Source organism: Canis aureus, chromosome 24 (genome assembly GCF_053574225.1).
Source record: "Canis aureus isolate CA01 chromosome 24, VMU_Caureus_v.1.0, whole genome shotgun sequence".
Taxonomy (NCBI): domain Eukaryota; kingdom Metazoa; phylum Chordata; class Mammalia; order Carnivora; family Canidae; genus Canis; species Canis aureus.
This window is the reverse complement of record NC_135634.1, coordinates 13,010,337-13,032,966: the sequence shown is the minus strand read 5'-3', so window position 1 is coordinate 13,032,966 and position 22,630 is coordinate 13,010,337. Positions and strand designations below refer to the sequence as shown.

Here is a 22,630-nt window from a genome sequence, read left to right as displayed (position 1 = left end):
GCTATATGAAAAACTCCTATTAAAATTCCTTTTTGAAACAGTAACTGCTTTTCATAGCCATCATTGTGGAAAGCAAAATTATAGGTTTCCTTCACACATTTCATTTTTTGTTAAAAAATGAGAACAAGTCTGTGGTTATACTTCCAGTAGGCCTAGAAGTTGAGTTCAGATGAAAGATCAAGTGAAGTAAATACTACTGAAAATACAGTGAAGTAGCACTTTTTTTTATTTTTTTATTTCTACAACTAGTGAGACAGCATTGAAATTCCCAGCACAGATAAATGACCTAGGAATATACTATAAAACCAGTGAAATATTGAAGATGCAGCACAAAGCTCAATATATGGGAATTTAAAATGATTTAGGGTAGTATTCCTATAAGCTATAACATAAAAAAAATGTTATACATATATGTACCTATCAGAATGTATGATTTATGCTTAATATTCACATAGCAAATTCTGTTATTGTAGGCAAGCTGCCCAGTTGTTAAGTATGGACTTGTTGATCATTGTCTTCACTATGCTTTCTCAATCACATAGCCAACATTTCAATCAGCAAACCAAGATAAATCCCACTTTCAAGCAGGACCAAACAAACAGAAGTTTTTCTAGAAGATGAAACATTTCTCATCAATCACTTGGCATAGAGACCTTCTTACCAAGAAACCATCCCTACTGGCTGAGGAACTGAGACTACATAGTGACTCTCAAGGTAGCCAAACACACATTTCATGCCCCGAACACCTGTGTTCACCTTTTCCAACAGACTAAAGGCCCTCATTTAAAACTTACCAGCTTGTAACAATGATCCCTTGAGGGCAGATGAATGAAAATATGTAAACACAATGCCTCACCTTATGTGAGCTGGGTCTGTTGTGATATAGCGGCTGTGCATGATGCTGGCTGCTACTCTGAGCTCCTGTGTCTCGGACAGAGTTACCAGGCTGGGATTTCCCTTGTCTAGCAATTGTTAAATCCACCCTCTCTCCACTAGCCTAGAAAAAACACACATACATAACCACCAGTCATTAATATTGCTTCTCACTTAAAAAATTATAGACAGTGTAATTTTCCACACGTTCATCATCACTGTACCAGAGCCTCACCTGCATGGTGATTGCAGGTACCTGCTTGGGGGGAAATGGGTGGGGAGGGGTTCATTTTAGGAGCTAATATTTTAAAACTTCTGCAGTTAAAACATCCACACACAGACCTCTTGGGTAGGCCTTTCTTCAGCCCTGGAAATACCAAGGACATAACCAAGGCAAAACAGTAGAACTGCCTGGGTTCTTATCTTCCCAAGATTTCTTAAAGGGTAACTAACTTTCTTTACATACTCTCCCATGCAAGACTGGCCTCAGCATTGAGAGGAAGAGAGCAAAGGAAAGAAGGTAAAAGGAAGAACTGATTCAAAATTGGATTAGAATCCTTTGTGACTTCTGAAATAAATTCCAGGGTGACTATTTTGAGAGTGATAATCAATGAAACTACATACAGCTTTGTTTCTGCTTGTTATAAGTTTGGGTCAAAGTACGGTATCAGCTTACATAGTCCTGAGAAGAATAATAACAAAGATCCTATAAAACAAGATTAGTATTTATATACATTGTACACTGCATGTGTATATTATGTCACACGTGCGCAAACATAAATGTTAGGTAAATTTTTTTTTAAAGATTTTACTTATTATTCATTAAAGAAACACAGAGAGAGGCAGAGACATAGGCAGAGGGAAAAGCAGACTCCCTATGGGGAGCCCAATGCAGGATTCGATCCCCAGACCCAGGATCACACCCTGAGCTGAAGGCAGACACTCAAACACTGAACCACCCAGGTGTCCCATTAGGTTAAGTTTTTTAGAGGTTCCAACTCTCACCTTGAATTTAGAGGTCCATTATCTTTATTTATAGATCTAGATTTTGAACAGAGATTCACATCTATTATATGTTTTAAAGCTGTTTTATCTTTGCCTTTAATGTACAGGCCTGATCTATTTGATGCTGATTCTTGGTTGTGACCACAAGTTCCCAAGTTTACTATCATTCCTACGGGAAAATCTGACAGCCTACCTTTTTTTTTTTTTTTTTTTAAGATTTTATTTATTTATTCATGAGACACACAGAGAGAGGTAGCGACATAGGCAGAGGGAGAAGCAGGCTCCCACCGGGGAGCCCGATTTGGAACTTGATCCCTGGACTCCGGGATCACACCCTGAGCCAAAGGCAGACGCTCAACCACCGAGCCACCATGCATTCCCTGATAGCCTGCTTTTAAGAAGCTGTAGTGGAAAGTAGGACCCTCCCCCATAATTAGTCAATAATGTTAAGAATTCACTTCACCTTCAGTTCTCAGGTTGGGAAATGAGTGATAACCAAGTTGAGCCCTATTAAAAATCACCTGCTTATTCAAGCATTGCATTAAACTAGTTGCAGACAATTCTTCAAAATAAATGAAGAGTGACACTTCCCAGGTGGCCAGAGTCTGGGACTTGATCTAAAGGGTAACTGTCAAAGTAGAATGTGTAGAATTCTGATATTTGAGATTCTGACACTTCAGATTATTAGATCACACAGTGATGGGTGAGAAGCCCCTTTGTAATTTCATGTCAGTATATGGAATGGTTTGCTTTACTGCATAATACCCACCACCACCACCACTACGAAATACCCTATACAGTCATTCAGCTTTACTGAAAGACCTGTGTTTATGCAAACCCATTAACAGAAACAAATCCCTGATCATTCCTGACATTTTGAAAGGACAAAATTCTTGGTGTGTGATGGAAGTGGGCATGTGGGTTTAAACGATGGACCAACATTTGGGTTTAGGCTAATTTTAAATAGACGGCACATCTAACATTTCAGGGTTTCAAACACAACAAAAGAATTCTGTTAAAAGTCAAGATTTTTAAAAATGCAGGATGCCAAAATGACAATACCTATTTCATTAAAAAGTGGCATGCCCTACTATTGGGAGTATATATTGGTTTATATACTATATGTGTGTGTGTGTGTGTGTGTGTGTGTGTATATATATATATATATATACTTTCTAGAGGAAGTTTAGCAAAATGTCTTAAACTGGAAAACAAAACATTCAAGTCTGTTAACAGGGGAATGATTAAATAAGTTTTAGTACAACATGCCTACTACACAGCTATGTCATGATGAGTCTATTTTCAGGGTAAGAAGTCCACAACATACTGCTGACATGAAGAAACGGCTGCAAACTCAGAATTTGCAAGATGAGTGTACATGTAAGTATCTATGTAAATATGTACCTATTTATCTGCAGGCATGTACAGAAAAACGTTTATAATGATGTTCTCCAAAACATCTTAGGGGTTTAGACTGAATGTGACTTTAGCTTCCTTTTTTATTTTCTGTATTTTGTCTCCTTTTATTGACAGAGTACATTATTTTTATAATCCAAAACAGTAAGATTTAATTTTTTTCACAAAAAAACAACTTGAACAATATATTATATTTGGTATTATATATATTAGAAGGTATCCATATCCATTTTTTTTAAACCTCAAGTCTGTGATGCAGGATCAATGCCTGAACCTCCTTCCTAATACAATACGGCTACCTGGTGTGTGCATGTGTTCTTATGGTTGTAATGAGCCAAAAATTTGTGAAAAGTAATTTGTGAAAAGTGAAAAATTTAAATGGGATTGAAACTTGGGTTTTCTTACATAGTAGTTTAAAACTTGTTATTTGATTCTGTCTGCCATACATATTTCTCAGTGACTATTAACCTACTTTTTAATCCCTAATGCTTGATTATGTTAATGTTTGGTTTCCTTTATATAAGACTGTTTCCTTGTGCTTACCTAAAAAAAAAAAAAAAAAAAAGAAAGAAAGAAAGAAAGAAAAAAAAGAAAAAGCCACACATCTTTGTTTCACCCTTATCAATGTAGGAAATACCCTCATCATTAAATGCTGTGGCGGGTTAGAGAACCAGAAGTTCTGCTCTGGATGATTTTCTACTTTATTTTAATGCTTTTACTGAAAAAGTGTTTTTTTTTCTCTAATTATAAATTTACTTACTTTACAGGGATACTGTACGAATACGAGTTATGATGTGTTTGAAATGCTTTGGACTGCTTTAAAACAAAGGCACTATGGAGATTAAGAGCTATTCTTAATAAAAAATTATTTTCTCCACTTGTATGGAGCTGAAGCAGAGAGGGGGAATTACAAGAGCCAGTAAGTCACAACCTTGGAATGGCAGCTCCTTCCAGCTACGCCTTTCTCACCGTTCAATGTGGACGCCCCCGTTTTTATGTCTGGGACTAGGTGGAGCCCAGGGAGCAAATGAGAAACCTATGTGAGAATACAGGGCCTTCACTCTATAAAGAGCAAGGCTAAACACTCACAGGGATACAGTTTTCCAGAAAGGATCCTATCTGTAATGAAGTTATACTACTGTGCATTTTGAAGGATTTGAGGAGCCATGTTTGATTTCCCTATGAAATAGCAAATATCCCCTAGATTCTCATGTTATGAAAACAAACATCAACTGTAATAAAGGCTGAGCATTGGAAACGAACACCTGGTGCGTACCTGAATGATCTGGGCGGCAAGCTCTGGGGTCCCATGCTTCAGGTCATGCCCATTGATGGCAAGTACTCGGTCATTGCTGCTGAGCCTTCCATCCTGTGCAGCCAGTCCGCCTTCCAATAAGTCAAGAATAAAAACACCTGGCTCATCGGTCCTTCGTACAAGTTTAATGCCGAGCTGTTCACCAGAGTCCCGCTTGTGAAGGACCACGTGGAAGATGTCTTCCCGTGGAGAGCTACTGTCAGAGTGGCTGTTTGTCCGGTTCCCAAAGCGCCTCTCTCGCAGCACAGTGAGGTGCAGTGTGCTGCAGGGCTGGGAGAGAACGGCTCTGGCATAGTTGTGGGATACATTGCTGATGTTACAGTTGTTGACCTGGAAGAAAAGAATTAGGATTAAAGGGTGATAATCTTCTATCTTTTCAACTTGTAGAAATGCTTATTTACCATTTCTAAAAGAAACTAACTTTGTGAAAAGGATTTACAGTCATTATTTACAGAGAAAGTTTACAAATTACAATTGCAATTACAAAGATGTCTTAAAATACACAGCTTCTAAGCTTCACTCACAATGACTAGCATTAAGTAGAGAACAGCAGTTAGGATCACAAGCTTCAGTGACAGTTGAATCAGAGCCCTTGGTTCTGCCTTGTGCTATCAGCAGTGAGATGGGTTCACTCTCTGCTTCATGGGACCAGGAAGAGAATGCAGACAACAGCAGCATATGGCAAGTACCAATGAAATACTAGTTCTAGTAGAACAGAAACTGAACTACTGGATTGAAGTGGCTTTTGCCAATGAAATACACTTAAGCTAGAAAAGATACACTGAGTTTTATTTTAAGGAAAGGGACACATTCCAGGTATACAACCTGATCTCAGATCAGTGATTTTTACTTACAATTACAGTTTCACTCTAATTGTTTAGCACTAAATGTAATAGCTTATCTAACACAATATGCGTAACTCAGTGCACTCAGAACATTTCTCTATTAAACTTTATGATCCTGAAATGAGTATAGTGACTGAGCAATCCTTGGACACTAACATCACTAAGAAAATATGCCCAGCTTCAATTATTCACCTAGCCAGAGGAAGGGGTTGGCACAATTCTTCATATTTATCACAATTAGAATTCCTTTCTTCATCTGTGTGAAATAGCAGCCAGTGGGGAACCAACATTCTCTGAGCATCAGCTATGTGGCAGGCTCTGGGCAAGGTGTTTTTTTGATCATCCAAATCTGTCAATCTTACTCATGTGAATCTAGGCCCTCCCCCTTCCTATTCATCTAGGGTTGACAATTTTGAGCACTACTAACTTGAATTTTGTTGATTTGGGCCTGTTGACATCTTTTAAAATTCAGGCATCAAATATAGACACCACACACAAACTTGCTATTTTCCCAAGTTTGCAACATCTGTGCATTTGGTTGCCATCCAAATCCTTGACTAAAAAGTTGAATAACATAGGGTCAAGAACAGAACTTCAAACTTCAAGGCAGAATCTAAAAAAACAGCCTGACGTGGATTCGTTAGTCAAAAATCATCGTTTCTGGTTATTCAGCTACTTTTCTCTAGGTTCACGTTTTTTCCATCTTAAATTCAGATGTTTCACAAATGAGCTGACAAATATCTGGCTGGAATCCAGCGATAGCCACGTGCAAGCTTGTAGCCCCATTCCATCTTTCTGATGGGGGTTATGGAATATCCTACAATTAGATGATATTTCCTTCACGGACGCGTGGTTGCCAGTGAAATCCAGAGACGGCAGAGACCAAATAAAATACGTTTTCTAGATTTTGTAAAAATAGCACCAGCGTAGTAAACTCTACCACATCTTTAGCTAAATGAATTTTCTACCAACACAATCAACACATGACTGCAATCATTTTCCTTCAAAACCAAATATGAATAAATTGCTGACGACTCAAATGATGCTGAAAATACCTACTCTTAATAATGTTCTAAATTTGTTATTTTTAATAGTGATACTGATGTAACTTTTAACAGGATTTTTTTCTTCAAATTGCTCAAAATGCTGCACAGCAAAAGGCCCTGAGGGTATATGGTTTTCTTTTTCAAAGAAGTTATTTAATAGAGTAACATGTATGTATGTATATGTGTGTGTATATATGTGCACGTATGTGTGTAGTGTGGGAAAACCAAAGACACTGTTATTGCACCTGGTTTGCTAAACTAAAAGCACAGGCAAGCTAGCTCTTTGGCTTGTAAATAAACCATCTTAATGACTCGAAGGTATTTTCAAATTGACTTGCGGTATTATTTATGCAGCTTATACAAAGTGGAAGATAACCAGGTAGTAAAAAAAATATCAAGTAGCCTTCTTTCCAAGTGATTCCTTTTGAAAGATCATAAATACTTCTCCATATTTGGGCAAGTGGTGTGGCTTTATTTATTGGCTCCAGTATATCGGCTAAAGGCCAATGAGAAGTCAGGCTCACAACAGAAGCCCATTTGTGAATTTACTCATTAGGTTATGTGCTCACAGTTTTCTTATCAACTTGAAATCATTAAACTGGATTAAGATTGCCATTATTAGAGTTATTAATATGTATGCCTCCATAAATAATAATAATGCACTAGAATTTCTACAATACAGATTTATAGCTTTGAGTTAATGCCCCAAATTATAGCCAATAATTTCAGATAATCATTTTTATTTGAGGTATACAGATTCAGTTATGTTATTAAACAGTCCTTCAAAGCAGAGTGGTTAAGAAAAAAAGCCTATAAATGAAATACAATATTAGCAAATAAAACCTGAAAGCTATTTAACCTCAACTATATTCTAAGAAATGCAAATAAGAACAAAGCATTTGTTTTTACCTTTAAAATTTAGAGAAAGAATGAAAAATGTGTAAAAATGTTAATATTCAATGCTGGCACACGGCTGGTAGCAAAGAACAAAAATAAATGTAAACTTAATTATAGCCAGAAAGGCCAGAAGTGGGGGGAAAAAAAAGAACACTATGTAAGCTGTAGAAAAGGACAATCTGGCTCTTTTGGTCTTGGCCACCTAGGTGTCAAAATGTCAGGAGTGATACATCTGGGCAACCAGCTACAAGATTTCTTCCATAGAGAATCAGATTAGGAGCTGGGATGTAAGGAATACAAGGTAACGTGTCCAGAGAGCTGTGCCAACCTCATTCAACCAGGGCACTAATATCATAAAATGACATCAAATACAGTAATGCAGTAAATAGCTAGCTATGATAGGATCAGAAACTGGATTTTATATAAGCTGGATTAGTTATGCTTCCTGTACTCTCCTACTTCCTCTTAGGATTTGGTAAAAAACAAAACACTGGAAGTTCAGTCTGTGTCAGCCAGGCTAAGTGCAATGAAGGAGGGGCTTTGGACCTGAGTGTTAAAGTGGAAATAATATACTGCAAGAGGCAGCATACAGATGGGAGTGGAAACCAAAGCCAGGAACCCCCAATGGAAGGTCAGTCCTTGTTGCTCTGGGAACCTAGTTTATCTTTTTTCCCCCCGTAGACTTGACTTTTCATGTGTTTTTTTTTTTTTAAGATTTTATTTATTTGACACACACACACATACACACAGAGCATACAAGCAGGCAGAGGGAGAAGCAGGCTCCCTGGTGAACAGAGAGCTTGCTGTGAGGCACGATCCCAGGACCCTGGGATCATGACCTGAGCTGAAGGCAGGTGTTAAACCAACTGAGCCCCCAGGTGGCCCAGGACACTTCTTTTCAAGAACTAAAAATCCTAGAGGTTCTAAGTTTTATTTTAATGAAGGAGACAGCTATTCCCAATAGGATATTAATCCAAATCCAACCTTTTGTTGATTCAGCAAGTACTTCCTGGGCACTTACCAAAGGCATGGCACTGTGAGAGATGTGTACTGTAATTGTGTATGGTTAAGGTGGCTACAATCACCATAGAAAGTGCATTTGAATAATTCTCTGTGACTGATTATGTGTGAAGTGGTGAAGAGCAAAGCAAGGAATGCTGTCAGCACTTAAAGTAAGAAGAGGCCTGAACTGGTGATAATGGCAGGGCTTTCAGGATGAAGGTGGATAAGCTGTTGGTGGATAATGGGGTCAGGCTGGAATGTGAGAATAAGCTGTCTGGAGGGAAGCAAGGAGACTGCTAGGTCTGGCTTTTCCGCTAGATTATCAATTCCAATTATGTTATTAAATATAAATTTCAGTAATACACAAGGCTATGCCTGAAAGAAAAAGCAAGGGTTAAGGTTGAGGTGACAGGTTGTGTAACAGACCACAGAAGACCCTGACTATTAGATTAGTCAGTCTGGACTTGATCCTCAGGCCAAATCTTCCCAAGGAAAGCAGAGTCACAGATGTATTAACCTGGCAACAGTGGCACTGAGTTTCAGAGCAGAGAGTGGGGAGGCAAGGGTCTTGATTCTACTGGGTTAGATGTGAAGCAGTGAAGACACAAACTAGAGAGGAAGTAAGGAGTGGACACCACCAGACGGTGGTCAAGGACTGAACAGTGATATCAAGGAGGCAAGAATCCTTGAGCTTGAGTCCTTAAAGACATCTTTTCATTCATGACTATTCCTTCTCCCCTAAATATCCGTTTTTTTAGCTTCAAGTATCATTTACACTTTTATGGGTTGTATATCCAGGCCAATATTCACATAAACTCCAGTCCTGTACTGAATTCTGACCATCCTCCCCCAACCCCTCACTGTCAACATGCCCTTTAATGTAACAGCATCTTGTCCCAAGCTAGTTCTTCTATTGGAGTAGCTATTTCTCCTTAAAGAGCAGGAGAGGGTAGCATCAAGGGTTAGTATAGTCAAGTTGTTTGTGGAGGAAAGCACATTTGAGAGCGAACAAGAGATGGCCATGATTTCTGTATTCCATCTTAAGCTCCATGGTATAAATTTTAAGTAACTTGTGCTGCATGATCTGTCTTTTCTAGACAGAGAAGGATAAATCAGACAATGAAGGTAACTGATGGATAGTACACTGGACTAGGGATAAAGCCAATGGGACAAGAGAATTTCAGCAGTGAAGGTAGTCCTGAAATAGCCAACCATGGGTCCAGCCACGAAGAATCCAGTTAGCCCAAAGAGCCAAGCACGGAGTCACAAGTGGGATCCAACTTAAGATAGGGAGGGACAAAAAAATATTCCAAGTGTACTGAGAAATAGGAGAAACTGCAGATAAATTCTGATCTGTTTTGCATCTAAAAAGCAGTAAAACTTACCTTTAAATAATTCAGTACCACAATTTTCTAAGTTTTAAATTTATGAACAAAACCAAAAAGATCCAAGTCAACGAGATAATTTAAAAATGATACCTGAAGAATCTGGTCTCCAGCAAGGAGTCTTCCGTCTTTGGCGATTATCCCATCCCGATAGACTTCCTGGATAACAATGTTAATCAGTGGCGTTTCATTGCCACCCACAATGCTAATTCCTAACTGAATATAAGGATTAGACCGGTGAATTTCAATCGTGGTAATTTCGCCTTCTGGTAAACTAAGTGGCTGTTGTGTAGCTGCCAAGTTAAAAAATGAGAGAGAGAAAAATAGATGGAAAGAGAAACATTTTATATTTCGATTATCTTCTGGTAAGTTATCATCTATCATTAGCGATCACCTTATGTTAATAGATGATTAATAACAAAGCAATACCACTGGATAAGAAAAAGAGAATGACAAAAAAACATCTATAGGTTAAGATTACCAGAACACTTTCTCTTCTAAAGGTAATCAGTAAATAACCAACAAATAACTATTATGTATCAGATCACTAGGGATGACACAGTGATCTGATAAAAAAAATATACAAACAATGTCATCTTGTCCTAATTGATCAGAGAAAGTTTGAACCATGAAACAACTGTAAACAATGCAAGGCAGTAAAAAAAAAATAAAATAAAATAAAAAAAATAAAAAAGACAAACTGTGGTATAATCACCATAGCAGTGAGAAAGCAACCACGTAACCATGTCAAGCTCTAAGAGGAGGGTCTTGACCTGAGCATTAGGAGAAGAAAAAAGTATTCTAGCCATGGCTGGGAAAATTTGGATTTGTAGCAAAATTTGGAATTTTCACAAGAGAAAATCACATTTAAAAGTAAAACATAGGGACACGTGGGTGGCTCAGTGGTTGAGCATCTGTCTTTAGCTCAGGTCATGATCCCATTGTCCTGAGATGGAGTCCCACATCGGGCTCCCTGTGGGGAGCCTGCTTCTCCTTCTACCTATGACTCTGACTCTCTCTGTGTGTCTCTCATGAATAAATACATAAAATCTTAAAAAAAAAAAAAAAAAAAGTAAAACATAACTATCAAGATATGCCCAAGATCTAGGACTATAGGCTTTCTGCCTATTTCCTGGTGGGTTGCATAGACTGATCAGTGGTTGCTACTGGAGGACAGCAATAGTCAGAAGCATGGCCTTGGGGTCAGATATATATCCAGCCACTTCCTGGCTCTCAGACTTTGACCAATTAATCTCTTAAGACCCAGGTTTCTCACCATTAAAACAATCTAATATTGGTACAAGCATTTAATTAGTTAATAAATGTAAAGTGCTTGGCACAATGCCTCACAAAGAATAAGCATTTAAGCCAAGGTATTATTTTTATTTTTCTCAATGTTGTGGATTTCTTAGTTAAGAAGCAACAAGCTTCAAAACAAACAAGAAGCCTATTAATGACCAGTGAATTCGTGAACTCCAACAGAAGAGGGGTGGGGAAGGATTACCAGCCTTAGGGTAAGATTCGTGTTCTGTTTCTAAACTGCAAACTGTTAGTTACATACTTAAAGGGTAAATTTATGACGTATGTGAAGTGTATCTCAATAAAATTAGTTTTTGAAGAGGAAAAAAATGCATGTCAGGAAAGTAACAGGGAGTAGTGGGAAGAAAGGAAATGTCTGATTAGAAAACAGAGATGAAAAGCAAGAGCAAGGTGAAGAGCACATACTGTCAGTGGCTGTGTTCTCCTCAAAGGCAGGATTGTCCAGGCCAGGCTCCTCAGTCCACGCAGGAAGAGATGCTGATGGCAAGTTACGCTCAGCAGGTGCTGTGCCTGTCCCTGAACAGTCCGTTTCGGGTGATAAAGTACCTGGAAGATCTATTATAGTGGTTCCATTTTCATTCTCAATCTCTGTCTGAGCTTTACCAGTTTTCCTCCTCTCTAGGGCAAGTCTCCGATGAGAAGCTCCAGGACATCTGGAAAGAGAGCATCAGGTGGTTCCCAGATATTTCGAAAGGAAAATGATTAATAGCTTGTGCCACAAGAGAATAGCCATGGCTTCTGTGCAAAACTCACCTAGAGGTAATCCACAAGTAGCATGTAATTCTGATTTTAACTTCCGCTCAAACTAAGTCCTTACCACACCGCATAGCAAACTTAAAACAAAGCATTGGCACAAACAGTGGCTTTGTGTATATCTCATCTCAAAGAAAATTTCTATATAAAACTGTATTCAGATATATACTAGTGCCACAAATATAGCAGTACAGTTGATGCCACATTGCAAGTATTATTCTGAAATTCTAATTATATAACCCTTTTATCACAGGTGAAATGGCTTAACCATAGGAATGGAAACAGAAGCTTCTCCTACAACGTGCTCTTGCATCCCGCCTTGAATCTTCCCTGGGTGACACTCTGCCTTTCCACTCCAATGGTCAAGGATACACATTCATTTATTAGTGAGCAACAATATATTTGAAGCTCTGCCACTTGTAGGAAAGCACAGCAAAGGCCTAAGAGGTTGTATACAGTGGTGGGTGGTGATCTTATGTCCAGGGCTTCAGACTTCATTCAATGACAATATTTTTAAAAACCTAAAATTTCATTAAAAATTAAGTATAGGATTAAATTCAATGAAAACTGAAAGCCATCCTTTAACTATAAAAGTAATAAATTTCCCCTCACAAATTAAAGATATGTTGTGGATTTCAAGCTCTTGAAAAAGATCATTATAGAGTTTCTTTATTCAACATTCACTCATTACTTGTTTTCTTATCACCTTGTTTAAAAAGGGGACAACTGATTTTCTTTCCTGCATTGTTGTGCAGCACTCTAGGAAATGTTCAAATGTTCCTGTAAGGGCCTCATGAGTACTTTGGAAAATTACATTACTGAGAAAAATTATTTTTGTCAAGTAAGCAGATTTAATAAGAAATGCATTTTAAAAATAATTATTCAATAAAAAAAAAAACAGAAACAAAAATTGGATAATAAAAAACATGTGAAGGGCGCCTGGGTGGTTCAGTGGTTGAGTGTCTGCCTTTGGCTTGGGTCATGATCCCAGTCCTGGGATCGAGTCCCATATTGGGCTCCCTGCAGGGAGCCTGCTTCTCCCTCCACCTATGTCTCTGCCTCTCTCTTTCTGTGTCTCTCATGAAAAAATAAAATCTTTAAAAAAAACCGAGACTAGAAATATAGGTAAAGATTCAATTCCCCAAATGTATATCACACACTGGTATCTACATGGATAACAGCTAGTCTTTGATGGGGAAAGGGCCTCGGAACAGGAAGTGGGGAGAAAATACAAGGAGAATGTGCACAGCTAGGAAAGAGCCTAGCTAACAACTTAAAAATCCTACAAACTAACTATAAAGCCCCTCTTATCTTATGCAAGAATAAATTTAAAAAGAGAAACCTGAAGTTGTTAGAGAGGTAAAGAAACAGGTATACTTACATCCCAATGGGACAGCAAATTGTTAAGAGGGATTAAATAAAGGTATTTAACGTGCTATTATGCAACACTCAAGGAAGGTTACAGAGGACCTACGCAATACCCACATTTAAACAGATGGGCCAGTTGTGCAGACAGAGACAGAATGACTAGCCAGGAGGAGGCCATAAGAGAAATACTTCACGGGAGGCAGGAGTGTCAACAGAGAAAAAAATGCCACGAAAGAGGTCAATAAGGACCAAAAAGCATTACTTTCATTTGGTGGTTAAAAGGTCATAGTAACTAACTTACAACACTTTTGGTGTTGAGGGCAGAAGCCCTCATAATACTGCCACTATAGTACCACCATTTCTGTTCACAGTATATGCCTTCTATAAAAACTGCACACTAGGAAAAAAAAAACACCAAACAACAACAACAAAACAAAAACAAAAACTGCACACTAAAATTCACCAGGCTTGAGGGAAAACAAGGATTGAGATAGACCATTCAAAACCTGGGTGTCGGGCAGCCCCAGTGGCGCAGCGGTTTAGCGCTGCCTGCAGCCTTGGGGTGTGATCCTGGAGACCCTGGATCGAGTCCCATGTCAGGCTTCCTGTATGGAGTCCACTTCTCCCTCTGCCTGTGTCTCTGCCCCTCTCTCTCTCTGTCTCTATGAATAAATAAAATCTTAAAACAAAAACAAAAACAAAAACAAAACCTGGGTTTCTGGGGAATGGCTGCTAACGGGTACAGGCTTTCTCTTTGAAAATGTTCTAAAAATTCAATCATGATGATGGCTACACACTTCTGTGAATATACTAAAGACCACTAACTTGCACATCTTAAAAATAGGTGAGTTTTATGGTTGGTGAAAAACACCTCAAAAGAACTATTTTTTTTTTAAAGACTGTTAGGGGATGAGCAAATCAGAGCAGCTTGGATAAAAAGCTCATGACCACATACAGCTCGAAGCTGTCGTTCCTCAAATCTGTAAACACTTGGAACTGAAAGAGTGTTGTTGAGTGTCTAATCTGTGTCAGTCACTGCAGAAAGACCTCTATATACCACATTTCACTGAATCCTCACAACCACTCTGTTATCCCTATTTTACAGACGGGAGACTTGACACTTAACTAAGGTAACATCACACAGCTATTAGGTTGCAGAGTCAAAATCCAAACAAAGATCTGATGCCAAAGACATCTGCTCTTTCCACTACATCATACTAAATTCATGCCTCTTTTTTTTTTTTTTTTTAAGATTTATTTATCTGAGAGAGAGAATGCACACATGCACAAGAGAGCAGAGGAGGGGCAGAGAGGGAGGGATAGTGGAATTCCAGCAGACTTCTGCACTGAATGAGGAGTCTGATGTGGGGCTCAATCCCAGGACCCTGAGCTTAGGACCTGAGCCAAAACCAAGAGTTGGAAATTTAATCAACTGTGCCACCCAGGTTCCCCTTTGCTAAATTCATTCTTATGATGTTCTTTTTCTAGGCCAAAGTGAATTTGTTCCACAAAGTGCTATCCAGAAACACAGAGAATATTAGAATGAGAGAGACCTTAGTGAAAAATTAAAAAGCAAACAAAAATCACAAACAACAAAAACCAATATATCTTTCTAAATGGAGCATTTAACAATAACATCACAAACTGCAACTGGCATCAGGGGTATTATCTTGAATTATTCAAGTAGGTAGATCAATGTAGCAGGAGGTTAGCATAGAAAATATTAAAAATGAATAGAACCAGAATGGCTGCTAATCAATGGATGGCTGGTGGCAGGAAGTGGAGAGCTCCGGTGTCTGGTTTTAGGTGGGAATTGAAACCATGCTACTGCCAACAAGACCTTGAAAGCTGTGCATTTCCAGCTTGAAGGAGGCCATGCCTCGGCCCTCATGGCCTAACAAACCAGTCTCTTACTCATAGTCTGAAAACTCTGACAGCAGTGATGATTTTGTTTCTGCAACTGCACTCTGAAATAAGAAGCCCAGAATGCCACCAGAAGAGTAAAACTAGAAATGCCAAAACCTAAATGGAAGAGTCTCCAGAAAAGAAGACATTCCCCTTACAAGAGAAAACCCCTAGAAAAAGATGGCTTTTGATGACAAGCTCTGTCAGCGAGACTTAAGAGTCACACTGGCTTTATGAGTGAAGTAACTCAAATAGCCACCATTGATGTGGAGGAAGCTCAAGATAAAAACAAAGGAAAATGTGGCAACAGTGAACAGAACAATGACTAAGTCTCCTCATATCTCCAACTGCTGTGTAGCCACTGATTATTTAGATCTGGGTAAGATTACTGAGGAAGAGAATTTTCATGGTGTTCCAGGGAAAAGAAAAACATCAGTGAAGGCCATGGTACAACAGAGGAAGATCCAGAGTGGCAGTGCTGATGACTCTGAACTAGACTCTGCAACTAGTGGAGTCTGAAGGTGATTCTGATTTTAGTGAGAGTGAATATATGATGAAGATTTCCCCACGAGAAAGAGTAAAGTTAAGGGAATTTAAAAAACGAAGTGAAGATAAAAATCCCCAGTTGAAAAAAAAAAAAAAGAAAGAAAGAAAAGGAACCTAAATCCATGTGTAATACTTTGAAAGGCCAGTAAGAAACCATCGCAAATACTCAGCCTGTCAGCAGAAAGCAGAAAAACCTAGACGAGTCCCACCAGCAGTGTGTAGCAGCAGTAGCAAAGGCAGAAGCCCAGAGGCAGGTGTGTCTGCTAAAACTCCAGATCAGTCCACACCTTGGTTTGTCTAGGTCAGCATGAGTTAATCCCTTGCATCCAAATGCAGCTAGGAGCTGAGTGTGGTAGTAGAGAGAGAAATGTTTCATTAGGAGAATCAGTTTTACAAGTGTTTATACTAGATGTGTGTTTCTGTTTTAGAGGGTATCTAATAGAAAAGAATCTTTTAATGTCATATAAATTATCTCTGCCTGTTCTGTGATAATGTTCTCTGAAGCTGAATTCAAGACTTCAGTAAGAGATTTGTTTGTAAGTATTACTTTGTAATGTCATTTCCTTTTGAATATGATTTTGTTTTTCTTATGAGAAGTCATATCATTAAGTGGTTGTCAGTTTGACATGGAAAAAGTCCACACTGCATGCTGTTCTATTCTAGTAACATGAAGTTCCTTCTAGTCTTGCCTAATTTATGGCTCCTTAACTTGAACTGCTCAGTTTATTTGGCAAAAGGAAACATGCTCATTTTTTCCCACCAGGGGACACTTCTGAAATCTTACTTAAGCAACATTGCCATTTTTAAAAAAATTTTATTTATTTATTCATAAGGGACACAGAGAGAGGCAGAGACATAGGCAGAGGAAGAAGCAGTCTCCCTCTGGGGAGCCTGATGTGGGACCTGATCCCAGGACCCCAGGATCACACCCTGAGCTGAAGGCAGACACTCAACCACTGAGCCATCCAGGCATCCCTACATTGTCAATTTTGATGCAAAGGTGTTTGTTTCATAGTTTAGCCAAACATTTTTATAGAAAGAATTCAGCATTATTTTACACATTAAAATAGCTGCTATATAATGGCATACACCTCCCACTTAGAAGTAGAGGTTTATTATGTGACAAATAGAATGCAATGACATTTTATAAAACTCTCATTGTCAAAATCTTTAATAAAAGCAAAAAGGTTTTGATACACTCTTTTCCTTGACGCCATTGTATCCATCTCTGTTTTATGATTAAATGAATGCTTTGGGGGGAAAAAAAGAATACAAATAGAAAAGAAATACATGCAACATTTAATTATATCAGAGTAGGAATGTGCTGACACAACGCAGGTGGAAGGGGAGCTCTGAGACAGTGAGCTGCCCCTTAAAAAGGACACTGACTTCCCATAAGCTGAGGGCTATACCTCCCTATGGAGGTATCTCTATATTCGGATGTGTCTTTAACTTTCTTAAAGAAAACCAAAAGGCTCCTACAGCAAGCAGAGGCTTCCTTTCCCTTCCCTTCCCCTCTTTCTCCTCTCCTCTCCTGATGGTGATACTTCTATTCCCACTATTCTGGCTCTCCTTATGGAAGAAAATTACATTGAACTAACTGATTTAAGATATAGTAGCATTAAATTGAAAAAAAAAAAAGAAAGAAAAAAAAGATATAGAAGCATTATTTCCTGATATAACTATGATTCACATTAGGAAATGTGGTGTAACAGTACATACTATATATATCATTAGTGGTATTGTTGGTGGTGGTAGTGGTGGTGATGGTGGCAGCAGCAGCAGCAGAATGAAAATAGTGATTTAAGAGAAGTGCCAGCACAATTTCCGGGTACTTAATGAAATTCAAAGAACACAATCATCTTAAAAACAAGAAAAATGATAAAAATTGTTATGAATTGAAATATTCAAAAAGTAATTCAAGTACTATCAATGAAAATAAAATGGTAGATTAAGAATGTCTGGAGTGAGTGTATTTATGCTAAGTGAAATAAGTCATTCAAAGAAAGACAAATACCATCTGGTTTCACTCATATGTGGAATTTAAGAAACAAAATAGGTAAGTATAGGGGAAGGGGAAAAGAGAGAGAAGGAGGCAAACCACAGGAGACTTAACCATAAAGAACAAACTGAGGGTTGATAGAGGGAGATATGTGGGGGATGGGCTAGACAGGTGAAGAAGATTAAGGAGGGCACTTATTGTGTTGAGCACCGGGTGTAATATGTAAGTGATGAATCACTAAATTGTACTCCTGAAACCATTATTACACTGTATGTTAACTAACTAGAATTTCAATAAAAACACACACACACACACAAAAAAAAAAGGAAAAAAAAGGATGTCTGAAAAGCCTCTCCTCCGTAAAGCAATGAGGATTCTTGCAAATCATCAGAACCAACTATTTCTGAGCTCTGGAAATCAGTCAAAGTTCTGTAGCAATCTGGAGTGCATTTATCCAAGGAAAATGGTGGAATCTCAGTAGGAACAATATACTCAGAGAGCTTATTAAAAATGTTTAGTGTTCAATACAAAATTAAGACACATGCAAAGAAACAAGGAAGTATGGCCTGTACATAGAAAAAAAAAACCCAGCAAAACTGTCCCTGTGGAAGCCTAGACATTGGCCTTAGCAGACAACTTAAATCATGTATTACAAGTATGTTCAAAGAACAAACAAAATCATTCCTAAAGAAGTAAAGGACAACATAAGAATAATGTCTCACCAAATAAAAATGTCAATAAAGAAATATAAGTTATGGTAAAAAACCAAATAGAATTTCTGGAGTTTAAAAGTATAATAAATTAGATGAAGAATTCACAGCAAATCTGAATAGGCAGAAGAAAAAAAAATCCATGAGCTTGAAGAGAATGTCAACTGAAATTATCCAGCCTGAGGAATAGAAAGAAAAATAATGAAAAAAAAAAAAAAAAAAAAAAAAGAATAGAACCTCAATGACCGTGGAGCTATCTATGAGCTGAGTTTTCGTACTCTAGTGAAATTAAGTTTGTATTAATCTAAACTAGACTGTTATAAATTAAGATTTAATTGTAATCTCTGGGGCAACCACTAAGAAAACAATTAAAAAATATATATGAACAGAAATGACAAAGGAATTAAAAGGAAATACCAGAAAATACACATTAACAAAAAGGAATAGAGCAAACAAACCAAAAAAAAATGACAAAAATAGCAAAATGGTAGACGTAAATCCTGCCTGCTCAGTAATTACAACAAATATAGACAAATTAAATACTCCAATTAAAAGTTAGTGATTGGAAGAATGGATTTAAAAAAAAAAAGATCCAACTATATGCTGTCTACAAGAGACATATTTCAGATTCAAAGAAACTGAATTCTGAATTTAATTCAAAATTAAAAGAAGAGAAAGAGATACACCATGCAAATAGTAACCTAAAGAGAGCTGTTTGAGTATACTAATTTTAGACAAAATAGACTTTGAGACAAAAATTGTTTCTAGTGACAAAGAACAATTTGTAGTGCTAAAAGGTTCAATCAATCAAGGAGCTATAACAATTATAAGCATAACTAATAACAGATCCTCAAAGTCCATGAAGCAAAAAAAATGACAGAATTAAATGAAAAATAAACAATTCAACAATAACAGTGTAGGACCTCAATACCACACTTGCAATAATGGATTGAACAACCTGTCATAAGAACAGGGAAAGAGAGACTTTAATAATACTATAAATCAACCAGACTTGACAGCTTAGAACACTCCACATATCAATAGCAGAAGCACATTCTTCTCTAGTATACATGCAGCATTTTCCAGGGCAGAGCATGTGCTAGGTCATAAAAAGAGCCTCAATTAAATTTAAAGGACTGAATTATACAGAGCATGTTCTCCAATCACAATTAATTAAAAATGGATCAAAGATTATAAAGGTCTTAGAAGAAAACAGGTGTAAATCTTTGTGACCTTGGATTAAGCAGTGATTTCTTGGCTATGACACCAAAAGCATAAGCAAACAAAGAAAACACAGCAACTGGACTTCATAAATATCAAACATTTCTGTCCTTCAAAGGGCGCAGGAAAGTGAAACAACAGACCAAAAGAAAACATTAACAAATCATAGATTTAATAAGGGTCTGGTATCCAGAATATATACAGGACGCTTACTACTTTACAAAAGATAAACAATCCGTTATAAAAATGGACTACTGATGCTGAGCATTTATTCACATGTTTATCGGACATTTAAATAATCTTCCTTGAAGAGATACCTATTCAAATTCTTTGTCTATTTAAAACTGTGGATTACTTTCCTTTTTGTTGAGTTGTAACAATTCTTTATATATTCTGGATATTCTCATCAGGTATATGATTTGCAAATATATATCTGCTTTTTACATTATACATAAGAATGCTAGTAAGAATGTTCCAAACATGAACTTCTCTCCAAGCTAAACTGTGAACTTAACAGAGCAATCTTGCTTCAGCCTACCAATACCCCTAAAGCCTTTGAAACTGTTTGATGAACTAGAAAAGTTCTCAGCCTGGAAAAAAAAAAGACTTCTTTTAAGGTTTTCTCTATATTGTAGTAGCTTTTTATAATACTGTTGAACTATAAGTTTTAAGAGGAAAACAAAAAGCATTCTGAACTTTGCCACAAACAAGGACACGAACGTTCAATTTAACAACAAAAAAAATTAACATGTACAATTACCATCAGGTTTAAATGCTAAATTGTTGGGGGTGAGGTGGCAGGGATGAGGAGTAGAGAAGGAGAGGAGGAAAGTTTTATAGTTAAAATTGCTGGGTGGAATTGCACAAAGTAATTCCAGATGTTATCTGCTTAATAGAGAACATTTCCTAAAAGTTTTATTTCTCTATTCAAAGATGAGCACTTTCCTATGTCTTTAAAAATTTATTGTTTTACTAATATATAATCAGTTAATAACTAGTAATTTCAGTTAAGAACAAATTCACCTTTTGTAAATATTTATTATTAGTGGTAAGAGAAAATATCAGCTATTCTCAAACTGAAGCAGATTTTTTTTTTAAAGATTTATTTATTTATTTTAGAGAGAGGAGAGAGCCGGTGAGCATTAGTGGGAAGGGCAGAGGGAGAGAGAGAGAATCTCAAGCAGACTCCACACTAAATGCAGAGCCCAATGTAGGACTCGATCTCATGATGGTGAGATCATGGCCTGAGCCAAAATCAGAACTCAGATGCTTAACTAACTGAGCCACCCAGGCGCCTATAAAGCAGATTTCTTAAGAGCAGGATTTCATTCAAACAGAACAGGTAATCTTAAACTAAAAATTACACAATCTTAATGTCATATTTCTACTAATAATTAAGACATTTCCAAATCCTAAAAAGCTTACAAATGGCATGTGATAGTCATGTAGCTTTTATACAAAGAATCATTGTTACTGATGCTGAACTCCTATAAATTTTAATGAAACTTGTCAATTCCTATCAAGTGAGTGAGACTGTGTGCAAAGATGCCACAGTCAGAATAATCATATTCTGTGACTCATGGTATCACTCGGTTGCCTGTGTTGGTTTTAAAACAAGCAAATGTCTGTCCTCCGCCTATCACAAAGTGAAGACCCCGTCTCCTCCTGTTGAATCTGAGTGGACTGCTTCAAACAGAGTAATAGCAGAAGGAATACTATGTGACTTCAAGGCTAGTTCATACAAAGTCAGTTTCTGCCTTATTCACTGGGACATTGAGTGCTAAGTTTTTTTTTTTTTTCCCAAGGAAAGTTTTAAATATCCTGAGGCTGCCATGCTGGAGAGGCCACCTGTAGGCTCTCTGAGCTGAGCTGCTGCCTCTGGTTATCTCCATCAGGGTGCTGAGCATGTGAATGAAGAAGCCATCTTGGAAGTTCCAAACGCTGCAGTCCCTAGCTTTCAGTTCTTCCCAGCTGTGGCCCAGATAACACATAACACAGACAAGTCATCCCTGCTGTGCCCTGTCTGAACTGACTCACAGTATCCATGAGCAGAATCAAATGCTTGTTTCATGTCACTATATTTGAGATGGTTAGTTTCTCAGCAACCGATAACCAAAACACAGATTAACAATTTAATTGAACAAATATCAGCTGAGTGTCAGTTTTGGGCAAGGGGATTTGAAGACTAAGAAAGACATGGTGCTAGGCTTAAAGCAATTTTACAACTCAGCATTAGATTCTAACTTGCTCTCAGCTTGCAGAGACTACTTAACATTGACATTTTTAACTGAGAAACTAGAAAAAGGTCAGGCTGTTCCACACATTAACTGTTCCAATAGGATATAAAATTTTTATTTTATAATTTGTCTATTTTCCATAATTAATAATCACAGCTGTTTATATCAAGCAAGTCACCTACCTTTTCAAATCATTCACCTTTTTCAATTATCGTTCACTATACAGGCCTAAGACGCTTTGGAAATGATTAAATGAGTAGTTCAAATATTAACAAGCTTATGTGGAAAATGGAACTTACAACTGGATGATTGCTTAGCCTTTATCAACCTACAAATGAAGAGACAGTCTGCCATTCTCAAGTTTTTACATCAGCGACATAAACTGCTGATCCAAAATACTGATACTTTAACTACATATTGAAGTCTTGTTGGCATTTTAGGTAAGTGAATATTCCTAAAAATGTATGCAATGTTTACCTCACTGCTCTCAAAATAACTGGTAACTGAACTGAGACTTTGTTCAGTTCTTCTAACATCCTATAACTGATGTTCATAAGAGAGTCACAAAAGAAACCTATCCCCTAAAAAGAATAGCTCAATAGAGATAAATTAAATGAGCCTAAAATATTCCTTAACTGCAGCCATAAGTAGACCCCACCCAGAATATCATATTCAAAAGTTTGGCGTCAATTGCACAAGGTCTCTGCTGTCAGGTTCAGATCCTACACCTGCCGGTGACTGAGGACACACGGAAATCTAAGGCTACATGCTCTTTCAAAAGTTT

The 22,630-nt window shown here is 37.5% G+C and overlaps 1 protein-coding gene and 1 long non-coding RNA gene across 5 annotated transcripts in view; one reads left to right on the top strand and one right to left on the bottom strand.

Moving 5' to 3' along the window:
• LNX2 (ligand of numb-protein X 2) overlaps positions 1–22,630 on the bottom strand; it is a 75,985-nt gene that overhangs the window by 12,526 nt on the left and 40,829 nt on the right. For 3 of the 4 annotated variants that reach the window (XM_077868291.1, XM_077868293.1, XM_077868292.1), the window contains 4 exons: positions 11,510–11,757; positions 9,878–10,077; positions 4,571–4,939; positions 857–997 (listed from right to left, as the gene is read on the bottom strand). In XM_077868291.1, coding sequence (XP_077724417.1) covers positions 857–997; positions 4,571–4,939; positions 9,878–10,077; positions 11,510–11,757 — 958 coding nt within the window. The remainder of the gene's footprint in view (positions 1–856; positions 998–4,570; positions 4,940–9,877; positions 10,078–11,509; positions 11,758–22,630) is intronic. The other variant, XM_077868294.1, reaches the window with a different exon arrangement.
• Positions 2,623–4,745, top strand: LOC144295791 (uncharacterized). The gene is made up of 3 exons (XR_013362882.1): positions 2,623–2,774; positions 3,185–3,258; positions 4,062–4,745. It is a non-coding gene; the product is annotated as an uncharacterized LOC144295791 (long non-coding RNA).